This window comes from Manacus vitellinus, unplaced genomic scaffold, assembly GCF_001715985.3.
Source record: "Manacus vitellinus isolate BGI_N305 unplaced genomic scaffold, ASM171598v3 scaffold_29_pilon, whole genome shotgun sequence".
Classification (NCBI taxonomy): Eukaryota; Metazoa; Chordata; class Aves; order Passeriformes; family Pipridae; genus Manacus; species Manacus vitellinus.
The window spans coordinates 6,314,624-6,329,370 of NW_021940207.1; the positions used below are offsets into that span (position 1 = coordinate 6,314,624).

At 36.7% G+C, this 14,747-nt stretch overlaps 1 protein-coding gene across 6 annotated transcripts in view; it reads right to left on the reverse strand.

The window, feature by feature from the left end:
• Positions 1–14,747, reverse strand: part of ACAP2 (ArfGAP with coiled-coil, ankyrin repeat and PH domains 2) — a 63,607-nt gene that overhangs the window by 19,854 nt on the left and 29,006 nt on the right. For 3 of the 6 annotated variants that reach the window (XM_029960754.1, XM_029960752.1, XM_029960751.1), the window contains exons 9-11: positions 12,814–12,888; positions 11,446–11,457; positions 6,102–6,214 (exon numbers count right to left, since the gene is read on the reverse strand). In XM_029960754.1, coding sequence (XP_029816614.1) covers positions 6,102–6,214; positions 11,446–11,457; positions 12,814–12,888 — 200 coding nt within the window. The remainder of the gene's footprint in view (positions 1–6,101; positions 6,215–11,445; positions 11,458–12,813; positions 12,889–14,747) is intronic. The other 3 variants (XM_018074960.3, XM_029960755.1, XM_029960753.1) reach the window with 1 other exon arrangement.

Sequence of the window (14,747 nt, forward strand, 5' to 3'; positions counted from 1 at the left end):
AGACCACTGAATATAACAAAAAAAGGACCAGATATAACCATACCTTTCTAGATATTCTGGGGATGCACAAAATAAAAGCTAACTAATCATCACTGGTTTTGAACTGACAAAAATGAAGGGAACGTAAAAAATAATTCCATCCTGCAGTGAATTTTACACTTTTTGTTTTGTTCAGGCTTAAAATGCAAACCTGTGTTTACCACAGCGTAATTCCTCAATTATCTCCAACACCCCACTTGTACCACACGTCATTTTTGCCTGCACTGCCAATTAGTTTGAATGGTAACCATACACAAAATATTGTATTGCAACAGATCTTGTTATTCTCCACAGACTTCTGAGCTTCAAGCTGTAGTTCACTACAGTTAGTAACAAGAGGGCTCCATGTATTTATTCAACCACCAAAAGCCATTCATGGAAAGAAGCGCACAAAGATTGTTAAGGAAAATTAGGATATACAAAAAATGTTAGATTCAAAACAGAAAACCTAGTATTTGTTAGAAAAGTTAGTGCTTAGTAGACAGATGAGATTCTACCTTTTAACAATTAATCTTTTCAAATGTTGTGCGGATATATTTAATTTAAAAAGCAACAACAGGATATCCTGTTGTCCTTGATTTTTCCAATTTATTAACAGCAGTAGTTTTGATCACTGCTATTGAAAAGGTATCACCTTTATCATCTATTTACAAATGCAGTAACTAAGCCTCATACCCTGCATAAGGCAGGTTGTTGCTAATATTTAAACAGGAAACTCAACAAAAAAAGCAGACCAGAAAAGGAAAATAAACTCAGGCTTTTTTCACGTGCCTTTTTTCTTCTTTTTTTAATATAACACAAAACAAAAAAACATGAAAAGTGGTGCCTAAGTAATAAAGGGGGGAAAAAAAAGCAGCCTTGCCTCAAGACAACATGCAAGGGAGCAAATCCCTAATAATGGCCTTAGGTAGTGTAATTAACTTTGTTAATGCAAGGCTTCATTTGTTCTACAGCTAAATATTTCAGGATTTACTATAGTAAATAAGCTCCACTCTCATCCACTGGATACAACTGAGCACACAAATTGTAACACAAATTTGTGTCACCTTCAAAGTCTAGTCTAGAAGTTTTCAAAGTATTTCAGTCCCTTTTTTTCCTAGCAGAGAAATTAAACCTGTTGAAGAGAAATTTCCAGTCCAGCTAAAAAGGTTGCAGATTTTGGTAATTTTTTAAAAGAAGCTTTTATTGAACAAGATCAACAATTTGGAATGTAGGATAACTTGCAGATCACACTTTGAAGTAGACATCAGAGCTGATGCATTTACTGTATGCTTGACAAGATATAAGTGGCAGACTGTCCCCCCAGGTGTCAGTGCCATAGTACTTTTATTCAGGTCAAAATCTTTCAGAGTTATTCCTCATTAACCAAATACCATCAATAAAGTCTATGTAGGAAACAGAATGTTGGGGGCCTGCAGCAGTAACAGCCATGAACTCCTGAGGGACAATGAAGGTGCTTTTATAGGGTAGCCCACAGCTATTCTGTTGTAAGAATAATGTTCATAAACCCTTAGGCAACATGTGTGCAGTAAGTACTGATTATCATCACACTTTCTTTAAATGTGCCACTCTGTCAAAAACAGTAGAGAAGCATCGTGAAGAAGAAAACATACTTGGGAATCTTAAAAGTAATTTACACTGTCTCAGTAGTGCTTAAATTTAGTTTGTGTTTAGAAGCAGAATGTTTTCCATCCTTTATATCTAAACAATTCAAAACCATATTTGTTAAATATAAAATAATGTAAAATTTATAAAAAAAAATCTGATTTCAGAGAACAGAATAATACTGAAAATATAGAACTTAACTTGAGTTTTACATAAAAACAATGAATCATGCTTATTGATTCTTAAAAGGAAACAGTTTTCTTCTCTTGTCGCAAGCAGCACACAAGTAAAACAGAGTGACTAAGAATGCACAACATTTAAAAGTACATCTCTATTCCCAATGCAGTTGATAAGAAAAAAGAAAATCTCACCAACTTCAATTGGAAAAAGTCAAAACACTGATTTGTACGCTCAGAAGTTTGAGTGCAGAGACTTTGCTTTAATTCCTTTTTAGCTAAAAACTAGCTCAATCTTTCTAATTCTTTTAAAAGTGTTGAGCAGCAGGTATGCTGGCATCCCAGGCAGAATCCTTCTGTTATTTTCTTAGACTGAGTCACTTATACATCCATTGCAAGTAATCAAAATTAAATGCAGGGTTAATGAAGAGCTTTTTGCGTGCCAAAGAAACATTGGGAAGGTATAAAAGAAGCTGGTTGGTACCTGATGTGATCTGGCTTTTTCCTGTCATGTGAAAAAATGGGGTAGGATTAAAACATAAGGGAAAGGAGGAGAAGGAATGAAAAATGCAAAATGAGCAAAATAAGCAAAGAATTAGCATGACCTGAAAATACAAGAGAATTAAAAAGGAAAACATTTAATGCACCCAATCTAAATGCTATTTAGAACATACTAGTGGTTTGACAAATGCTTTCCTCCCTACACACATTTATTCACGCATATCTTTCTTCATGATATGAACTTATTTTTCACTGGAATTTCTAGGAACCAAAACAGCTTTCCAGCTACTGTGCTATAGTAAATGCACCTGACTCCAGCTCCTGATGCCTTAAGAAAAATGGTGTACAATAAGGAATGTCATTTACCAACACATAGACACACATTCAAAACACAGGTATATCTCCCTAGTTGTTACTGTAAGACTTAGCAGTATAAAGATGTAATTCTGATTTCACTAAATGGTATTATCTGAAATACTCGTGTACGTTATACACTGTCCTTTAGTCACAACAAAAAGAGATTACAAAATCTCCATCTCTTTCCAAGCACAGCAACACTGAATTGCAGCTAGCTCGTGGTTTACTCTGCAACTTGCTCAAACACTTATTTGTTTCTCAAGCCAAAGTTTTCTGTCATGCAGAACCATTCCAAGAGCAGGAAACTTGATGCAAAAGCCCAAATAATAAAAATCTTGAGACTATGAAACCCAAGCTGCCAGGTGCCCTAGGAAGAAGCTTCATCATCCCAGCAAGACATTACCTTGGACGGGAAACAAAAGAAGTTTTCATTCATTACAACACATTTGCCCCCCTTCAAAGGGTTGCATTATACAGTTTTGATTTTTTTCTCCCCCAACAACAAGGCTTTTTCCAGGATATGGGACCCTCATAATCCACTATGAGGGTCCATAGATTCACTGAACAATAGGTGACACAGAAGGATCACAATTCTCTAGTCTGTCAGCTAGAATCACACTGATGTGTGTCAAACCTAGACAAAAATCTATTGTACCATTTCCTTTTCCCTTATGTTTTTAATACTTGCAAATTTACACTAACAGTGGTCATTGTAATGGCTTTTGGTGCCTTTAATTTGGTCTTAAAGGAGTTCTAAAAAAGGCCTACAACCAACAAAATAACAAGTGACAGCAGCAGAGGGAAAAGAGAAGCTTCCATTTTAAATACATATTACTACTGATGGTGCAATTAGCAGTCAGCAGGAAGATCAGTGCTGTCGCCCTCGGTTCAGAACAGCAGGAAATTCCTGTATTTCTGGGCAAATTCTTCTGGTTTTGCTTCAGCTGGTTGATTTTCCACCCACCTTCCAAAGATGGGCATATAATGAAGCAGCAAACTACCAATCTGATAAGAACATTGAAAGTATCTTGTGTGTCTTGGGGTCTCTGACTTCAGCTCAGAATTCCCTCATATAAAATACATAATTCTCTAAATGTTTCCTGCTTTGATATTTTGTATATTTTTTTACACATAAAACAGTTCAATGCAATGACACAGTCCTTTCTTGTACTCTACCTAGTGACTGGAAAAACATTCTAATCTCTAATATATGGTAAACTTTAATCAGTATTAGCTCCCCACAGCTGAAACTGCAACACTACATAAGTAAAGCATTCCATCAGGGGAAACAGGCAGTGGAAAATGGCAGTGACCATTCCAGTGCCTACAATATAACAAGCAATTACAAATGTATTCAGAAATAAAAATAACACAAAAATACCTCTCTATTTTTATTAAAACATCGAAAAAAATGGAGGGGCTAGATTCAGAAACTAAAAGTTGTCTTCATGAGGGTCTTAAATGCATATTTTATGTATGACAGTAGTAGTTTCATAACAATTAGTAGTGGTTTGTGAATATGTGAAATACAAAATTAAAATCATTGATTCAATTTCTGAACTGCTTACAGATAGCATATCCAATCCTATTCTCTTATTCTGAAGCATCCAACTAGTCTATCACAGTGAGATAAATTATCAAGAATCTAATATTAAAAAGGTTAAAGGTTTTGCTTTATTGAACACTCCTGTGATAAACAGGAGAAAAACTATAAGTAAATATCAATTATGTAATAAAAGTAGGTAGCTCTGACTCATTACCAAGCTGTTTACCTTGGCTCTCTTAAATAACTTATTGTTTGGGTACACTCTTATTATGTATGTTCAAACCTGTAACTTAATCTGAAGGAATGTCACGGTGTATCTTGATTTAATTACAACTTATTTACTTTGTGTCTATTTAAATTTCCAACATACAGAAGTCAGTTTTAATTGAATCCTACTCTCTAAACACTTTAAGGTAAGATACATGCACAGTATTACTAGATATGGAGCCATGTGGAAAGAGAATATTACCCAACTATCCTCCAGCACCCCTCTCCTGCTCCCTCCTGTCACCTCCCTGAAGAGGAAGGCCTTCCTGTTACCCAAAAGAGGAACTCAGAGAGAGTCAGTTTTGCCTTCAGTTAATCCCACAAAACACCTTGGCAAAAAGGTGTTTCCACCTTTCAGCCCACTAAGAACCCAATAAAGGACAATGTCCTGCCCTGTTACTGCAGATTTTTCTCCATATTCTCACACTAACGTTTTACTTCACCCCAGGAATATGCTCTGGAAGCACATCTCCCCATTTTCTCCCTTCGCCGTTCTTTGATGCTTCACAGATTTGTCTCAGAGAACTCTGAATTCTGCTTGTAGGAAACTAACCCAGAAGGTACATTACAATTACAGACAAATAATCAGACCATAGGACCAGAACAGAATTAGTCCAAAGCAAAATCCTGTGTACAAGCTGCCCATGACTTGCTAATACAGATACAGTTTTATTGACAGCATAGCCCTTGCATCAGTCTACAGATTGAAGTGAAGCAATCCCAATTTATTACAGATTTGTGGTGTTCCAAGATGCTCAATACAGTATAGAATAATTAAGACTGGAAGGGACCACACATCCAAATGCATATACTGGCCTTTGAAACAAAGCAAAAAGTTAAACAGAAGCACTGCTGAAAAAATTGCAGAACATGAGATAGGAAAAAGAACTCTGTATTACAACAAATTATCTTTAAAATTCAAGAACTGTATCCAACTGTGCTATAAATGCTCCAGCATATGCATTTCCATGAGAAAAGTATATACCCTCGGAAACTCAAAAGAAATCCTATTCAGGGAGAAAAATATTTAAATAGTAAAATGTACATTGTTAAAAATATATGACTAACAACATACTTTGAATTTTCAAAAGAACCATCAAAACTACTTAGCAAAAGTCACTGCACAAGACAGGAATTGTAAAATATAACAATTACATTGTTTATCTTTCAGGAAAAATAGCTTGAGTGCTTGACTGTGTTTCCCTGTTTCCACTGGCCACCCAACTTCCAATTTAGTTTGTCTTCTAATACTTTCCTAGCATATCCACTCATAGAGTTTATTGTATGCAATCACAAGGATTGCTCTGTTTCAACCCCAAAGTAAGGCCAAAGCACAATTACAAAGCAAGGTTGCACCCAACAAAGTAGACTTTCCATACATAGGACTTTTACAAACAAAGGTACACTCTTAAAAAAGGTCTGCAAACAATTAGGACAGAAAACAAGGAAAAATGGCTTTGAAGTGTCATCTCTACTTTAATTAACAGAGTCACCCCAGTGTTCTGTCAAAGCTGTGGAATCAGAGAGTTACACAGATTTTAAGTCAGACCAGAATTCAGCTTACCAAGTAGTATCTTTATAAGCAGCAAATAGAGATTCTCAATAATTACCTGTTCCAAGTCTTGAAGGCATTGCTGGCTCGCTTAAACAGATAACCTTCCATAACAATACCATTGGCTGCATCTACATTGTATTCTAGTTTTGTATCATCACTGGAATAATCCTAGGACAAAGGAACAAGACAAGAAAAAGACATTGCAGTTTCAAATGAAATTTCAAGTATGGGCAGTACTATTGTCAAAGAGTAAACATATCTAGGAATGATGTTTTGCTTGCAGCACTTAATAGTCAAACCATGACTCAGTCCCTGAAGATTTTTTTTTAAATGCAGTTTTAGGAGATCAGAACACTGAAGATTTTTATTTTACCTGTACACAAGGGGAATTTCTTGCTCAGGTATTGGTGACCTCTACAGAGCATCTGCTAACAGAGCATCTCATTTGAGCAGCTTCAACTGCTCAAATGATCTCACATATATTCCCAAGGAGAGGGACAGCAAAGCACAGGAAATGGGGCAATGAAAGTCAGGAATCAAAACTGAAAAACAGCTGCAGCCTGTTGCAGACACCTGAATAAAGCCAGTTGTGCTTCAGCATTTCCTTCAGCTCTGTCATCTTGACAATTGAGCTGAACATGAATTTAGAAGACAAGTAATCAAATAAAGATGATGCCATCAGTTAACTCTAAATTAAAGCAGTCACAGTGCTGGAAATGATGACAAGAACTTAGTAGTTTTTCCTTTATGATCTTGGATAAGATTACGAAACTACAGGTAGGACAAGGGAATATACATTTTCATCAACTTAATAACAAATAACATCACCTAATAACAGTTAATAGCATCTTTACAAATTTTAGAAGGCTGACTGCTTCACATCTCCAGCAAAGGCAGATTAGACTAAGTAATAATACATGTGGTGATCATTTGCTTTCACATCTCATTGAAAACAGCATGGACTCTTCCCAGGGAGGTAGAGTTCAGATATTCAGTGAGTGGGAGGCTAACAGCTACTAGGGGTGCATGAAAATGGAATGGAATCACATAATTTATCATATGCTATGTCCACATATCAAAATAACATACATGCTGTAATTTCACTGTTAGTTCAATATATCCTAAAGTAGACTAGCAACATATGGCTTCTTCCCCTTTACAAGGGCATAAGAGACACATCACTGAAAATTAGCTTTCAGAAAAAAAAAAATGAACAGGTTAAATACTGAAGATACAGAACATTTTGTAATATCACTCTCCTGAACCTTCAGCAGTTACTTATTTTACATTGCAAACATCAGCTCTGTGTGAAAAGTGTATCTGTAAGTCTGCTTTGCACTTTGTTCCTTAGGAATTTATCTATGTACATGAGGAAAAGAGGTAATATCAAAAAAAAGAAATAAAAGGTAATCAGCTTCAAAACCAACATCAGCAGCCCTACGTAACACCCTGGGCTGCACACAACTTTTGTGCTACACATGATGTTTGGTCTTATACATGCAGATGGTTTGGTCCAATCCAAGGTTAATTAGACATGACAGTGAAATGGCTACAAATATTCAAATGGGGCCTTTAAACTCCCTGGTCAGCACAGCATAAATACCCTAAACTTACTCAGTGTTTTTAGCTAGTACCAATCTAAATAGATTAACTAAATTTGAAATGTTAAATCCAGATTATTTAACTGACAGATGATCAATGGAAGATGTCTGCATTTGTGCATTTATTATTTGGCATTTAATAACTTTGATTTTTTGCCTGTTTTGGAGATCAGAACATGCTGAATATAAAAGACTTAATGTAAGCACAAACACCTAAGTATCACACTACAATTTATTTCACAACTTATGACACACACAAATTTTCTCAGTGTTAAAAACTCTTTTTGGTTTCTTATGTTCTCAAAAAAAAAAAAAAAGAAAACCACTATAAGCACAACTTTGACAGGCTGATGTCACATTCCCTCCCTCCCACAAAAATGATAAATTACTCTAACTTACCAGCTCCCAAACATAATGAAACCTGCTAAAGATTTGCATCTTCCTGCCTCAGTGATGCTTGCAACTCCTTGTCTAGTGAAAGACAACATACATTCCCTCAGTCTTTTCTGATCAAACTACTGTGTAATCACATTTTCCTTGGGGTTTGGAGAACTGCTGCAGAAAATGTAACTGTCTTTTCCAATGAGTCTTGATCCGTGCTTTGAAGACATAATACAAGTATGACAGGAAACCTTCTTTGGATTGTTTATCACGCCACAGTCTCAGTCCAAATTGTCTAAAACACTGACCCTTCCTCATGAAGTGCATTTAGTGTTATTTTAATGACTTCCCTGATTGAATTCCACCTTTATACAGCAAAAAAAGACACAAGAGTATACAGACAAATGTTAAATAGCTTCCTAACTGCAGAGAGCAGACTACCAGCTCGAGGAGGAGGGAGTAAGGCTTCCATATGCTTTATCCATAAAACTTCATTAATAAAGTTGTGGTCAGGAAAAAGATAACCAAACAATCACAAAAAACCATGCCCCACTTCATTTCAATTACATGGATACAAGTAGGACAAGAAACTAGATAAGCTGTATCTGATCTTATAGTCTCTGCTATTTTATAATTAAAAAATTGGAGAAAAGCAGTCACATTATAGTTTATTTTTAACTTGGTATATGGAAAAGTTTAGTGAATCATGAAGAATCATCAGGGGGTGGAGAGAAATACATCCATATCTTTCCAGTGTCCTGCATAAGAGAATCACATGTTAATAAACCCAGTCACTGTATGTGATTCAGAATTTTGTGTTCATTAAGCAGGTACACAACTGATAAATTTTATTTTAAACATAATTTGTCTACTAATTAGGTGTCAGTTAGGGCAAAAGTACATTTCACCTAATCAGAACGAAGAAAATCAAGCCAGTATTATGCAAGTTACACTGAAGTGCTACATCACACATTTCATTCAGATTTGAAAGAAGAAACATCTATGGATTCTAGTCTGACACTCGTTTTTCATGGTTGGCTGCTACTGGAAAGCAAACATGTATAAGTGGGTTATATAAGTGATGCATACAGCATGTTTTCAATGCCTTTTTTTCCCCCTCTTTTTCTTTAAATGTCCATGAGGTACAGCAAACCAGCTGGAAATGGAAAAACAACTTTCATCTCCAGAAATAATACTAATCTGGTGTGTCACAGAACACTTAATATTCTTGACAGTGTTTTCATATGAACATATCAATTCATCACACATACTTGATTCATTTCATAGCTTGCATGTTTTATGTTTCTCTACATACAATTCTCTTGTTACCAAAACAACCCCTCCCATGCTTTTCAGCAGCAGAGCTTTTGATTTACTTTCAACATGAAAATTGCTATCAGGTCATGAAAGCTGTTCAAGCCATTTTACCAGTAAATCTTAGGGACTGTATTTTAACACTGAACCTTAACATTCATCTTAACATTGAATACGTTTTCAAAATGGTTTTTTACTCTAAAGATGCAGCATTTTAAAAGTTTTTTATAAGGGAAGTAAATGGGGGAGTGTAACTACCAAAGAAAACGCTAACCTGAAAAGTTAGGCCAGAATATACTAAATAAAGGACAATAATTGTGCAAACCCCCCATTCAGAAAGTTGCTTCCATTCCATTCCCTTCCCCATCGATCAGCAAGAAATGTTTGTCATGCTTAAGCCGAAAGTCCCTCCAGAAAGGGCTTAAAACAACAACAGACACAACAAGTAACAAGGTTTTTAATCCAAGACAGAGAGAGAAGGCAAGAGCGTCACTGAGCAAACAAGTCACTTGAAACATGAGCACATCTTTGCTTTTGGAGGCAGGAATTAGTCTGCATTACTTCTCAACAGCAGCTCTGGTTCACATGACTGTGGTAGCATCTGGTTTCCTACCACCTTGTTTACTCAAGATGTTAAAAATTTTCAAATCATTCTCACTCCAGCTGTTTCCTGAGCAGTTTTTCGGAAGCAGATTTTTATTTTAATGAAAAAGGGATTTGAATACAACGAAAACTATTTGAAGTTCAAAAGAAATAACTTTTCCTGTATTATTTCCCTTATTTTAGAACAAAATATTAGCTCTGTCACAAAACCAAAAAGCCATAATGCTGTTTACAGGTCCAAGTGACTTTTAAATTATTTCTTAATTCAATATGTTATTGCAGCAGTGGGCTGCAAACTGCTCACACAAAAGTAATGTCTTAAGTATTGCCACTGTGACATCACTCTTTTTTCCTATAAAAATATATTGCAAAAATTTCCCAGAATGATGATGTCATTTCTAGGTTAATTCATAGTATGTATTGCTCCAGTTTAATATGGAAAAAATAATTTCTTACACTAAAGAAAATAAAATTGTTTCCTGCATATTTTCTGTGTCAATAGACCTCAACACTTAAAAGAAATAAAACAAACAAAAATCAGATATCAGCTCTCTTAAAAAAGAAATCACACTATATCGGTGACCAAGCCCTTCCATGACACCTGTATTAGCCTCTTCAACAACAGCCTAAATGAATAGGATGATGATTCTACAGAAAAGTGAGATGGATTATTTAATTAGTGCAATTACTTTGCATGCATATGCACATATATGCAAACACAGGTAGTGGGTGGGTAGGTGTGTGCACATATGCACTTACCTATACATTTCAGAAAAGGAACTGTTCTTTATCCACACAATGAAGGAAAGGCATCATTCTGAAGCATTAGATTAAAACTTCAGTATATTAAATGCACATATACCTCGTGGGATATTCAACACAAGCAGCTTCAGAAGTTTCAGTTTTTATAAAACATGGAAAGATTTGGGAATGTATGTCTAAGAGGCAACACAGTAGAAAGCAACATGACAAGACATGGGAACAGAGAATAGAGTTGCCATCCGGGTCAAACTGACCAGATGACAAATAATGATACAAAGAACAAGATCCAAGGTCTAAGGCAGTTCTCATCCTGATGAGTTGGAAACTAACTTTGTGTGAAGGCTGGGAAAAGCAAGTAGGAGGAGACAAAAACAGACAACATGATTTGAATAAGAATCCAAGAAAATGACTGGAGAAGCTATAAGAGCAATCTCCAAGAAAGCACAGTCCAGGCATTATCATCACAAAAATGCAACAGTGACTGACAAGGACAGGAGACAACATACATAACTCGAGACACAGAATTTAAAAGGGCAACATACAATACAATCTGACTGCCCTGATTATATTTTAGAGACAGCCTTGTCAATTAAAGCAAGCAACAATATAAGTAACCTCATTGTGATTGCCATTTGTACTAGAAATCAAGAACATTTATATTACACACAAATACGACTTATCGAGTTTCATGAAGCTTAAAAGCTTCAGTGATATTTGATACTACTAAAAATAGTTTACCTGTAAGGCAGCCTTAAGCAGCATTTGAAGAAAAAACAAAGACTGTAAACACCAACCATAATTCACAGTAACAAGTTATTATTCCTATGGCTAATTAAAAGATAATTGCTTATAACTTACATACTTCACCAAGCACCACTGTTCTCTAACAGTAACCTCCTCAACTAGTGCCCATTCCTAAAACTAGGCCTATTAAGCCCAAACAAATTAAAATTTGAATTTCAATGTTAATTCTCCAGTTCCATCTCTTTCCCACTTCCCCCTCTTTCTTCCCTTTCCTTTTCTGTTATCTCCTGTCTGCCTCCAAACACAGCACATCAGGACTGTCCTAAACTCCATCATCACATCTGCTCGATTTCACAGCAACCCTATTGTTTCCCACCCATTCCTGAAGGAATGACAGGATGAACCAACAAAAATGTTTTCAGCAACCAAAAATGTTACCTTTTCCCATTAGTATTAATATTGGCTCCTACGAAGGTTACCTCAACTATAATCTCCACTTGCTTTAATTTCTGAATTTATTTACTCGTCAGATTTCAATTACATTGAGCTTTTTTTTTTTAAAATTTATGCCATCTGAATGGATACAGAACATATTTGAATGAGAGTAAGAAGTGTAGCATTCCTTTAAACTGGTATCTAATCCCTTTCAAAAGTACCTGCAGCTCACTACCAGAGTTCAGTGGAAATATTTTTAACTTCTAGTATTATACCTGCAAAACCAATACTGACCTAGAGCTTCTGAAACATCCAAACAACAGAAGTCATTTCCCCCCTCAACATAAACTATCTACGTTTTTCTCAACAAGCAAAAGGAAGAAAATTATTGCACATAAAAATCTTCCCAAAGCAGGAATCCAATGTTATCACTTTCATATTTGTGTACAGTTAAACCCATGCATTACACAGCCTTTCCAAAAGTTCACTTTTGCTCTTTATATGCGACAGCAGCTGCCACACCATCTCAAAGTGCTGCACTCATATTTGGCACAGCCCAAAGTGCTGTGTATGTGTGTGACTGTAGGGCTGTGCAGCACACACCCCTCTTCTACAGACACACAGCAGGGAATCACAGCAACTTGTACAACTGCATTGAATCCAAGAGGTAACTGAAATGTTAGAATCCCAGCATTTGAATAAATTATACTGTTCTATTCATGTTTCAGTAAAAACATAATATTTGGTTCTGTAAAACAAAATTAATATCTCCAATCTGACCCTGTGCTTACTGATGTGTAAATCTGTCTCTCTGCACTAAAAGATACCATCCCTCACTGTTCTGATGCAGAGATGCAAACTGCTGGGAAGAGATGCTACAGATACAAAAATGTGTGTGCAGCCTGCCTTTTATATTCTCTCAAGTACCTTTTGTTGAATAGTGGAGTGCTTTTGCTCCATATCTCTCTTCTCCTTTGCAGCATCTACAGCCAACTGATCCAGCTGTAAAGAGAAACAGAAAATTGGATCTTTAGATATCACGAGAAATTTAGCTCAGTAGATTTCATAATGCTGACAAAAAAAAAAAAGAGAACACATTATGTCTAGACACTGCACGACTTTTATTTTATTTGCATAGTATAATTACTTCTTTGTCACAAAGTGTTTACCTTGTATAACCACTGAAGCCTCGTTTAAAGCACTGCACTACCATCCTGAATTAACCTCTACAGAGGTGTACATTTCTTGTAGGCACTAGAGGGAATGTTTCAAAGAACAGCATGGTGCCAAGCACAGCAACTCTGCACCGCATTGGTGCTCAGCCTCCGAGGGGGATGACTCAGGCTTTAGCTGCTCCTGCTGGCCTTTGCAGCAGCACTGGCAGGAGCAGCAGAGACTACAAGGAGCAAATGACAAGGATTTTTCCCTCCACAAAGCAGGGGAACTGCCTCAACCAGGCTTTTGCATAGATAGTTTTGATCAGGTCACCAACAGTGTTTGAGCAAGATTCCTTGAAATCTTAGGTAAAGGCATTCAAATTGTTTCTAGTTTCAGAAATAACAACAATATGATTTTGAAAAGAGGAGAGACTGTCACAGTATTTAAGCTGGCATCCTTACAGTGATAATAAAAAAGCCCTAAAACTTGCTGCAAGCATTTCTCTAGCACTACCACATAAACCTTTTCCTTATAAAACCAGAAAACAAAACCAAACCAAAAAACACAGGAAATTTTACAGAACCAAATATCCTGTATGAGAACGTATGTTTGGTTGGGGGTTTCTGTGTTTTTTTTGTTTGGTTGGGGGTCTTGTTGTTGTTGTTTTTGTTTAGTGGGTTTGCTTCTTTTGTTTTTGTTTTATGCTTGTTTGTTTTTTACAGACTTTCATGTTTAAATAAGAAATGCAGTGGACAGGCAGATGTTGCCTGAAAGACCAGTCAGCTTGGTACTTACGCGACAGGAATCTGATGAACTCCTTTCTCCAGCCTGTAACACAAGCCTGTCACTAACCCAGTCCCAGCATCTCACTGACTAACCATGCCAATGCAATGCTGAGCACAGTGCACAGCCTGCAGCTTTCCATCTGTGAGACAGACCTGGCTCTGCTCCAGGCCTAGAACGAGAAGACCAGGAACAGGGAGCAGCACCAGCTTTCCAGCTAAGTCAGTCACGTGGCGGAAGGCACAGTGTGACTAACAGAACCTCTAATCCACACACAAATAGGATTGCCTCCACCCACTCTCAGAACCACAAGTGACAAGCCCTGCCAACCCTGGCCATTTCCCCAGTGTTTTATTTCCCCTGCCTGACATGACATAAATGAGAAAAGAAGTGACAGTAACAGGCTCTTACACCCTTGTGCTAGACAATCCCCAACAATTATGGAGCCACCGGATAGCTGGGACATCTGGATCCAATTCCACACTGTTACCTTCCTTAACTCCTCTCTCCCTGTCTTCCTCTCTGGCTCAAAAGGCCACACCAGCACTTTCACACCTTACAGGTATTTGTGAACATGAACGCACTGAAGACTGAAGTATTCAGATGTCACATTTATGTAGCTATAGGACTTAAAAATGACACAAGAGCCTCTAAAACAGAGGCTGGGATGCCATTGTTCTCAAAGACTATTTTGCACCAAGAACCCTTGGGAATAAAGATGAGAACTGATCTAAAGGCTGTTCAAAACTTCATAGGAATCCAGTTTCTTGTTAAAACTTCAGATTCAGGAATCTGCACATGGCCCCCCAGAAATTCCTCCTTCTACCCCGCTAGATGAAACAAAAGACAGCCACATTCAGAGTAGGGCAATTACCTCTCATTTATCTTAAAGGATATATTTACCACAGCATAAGTGCCAA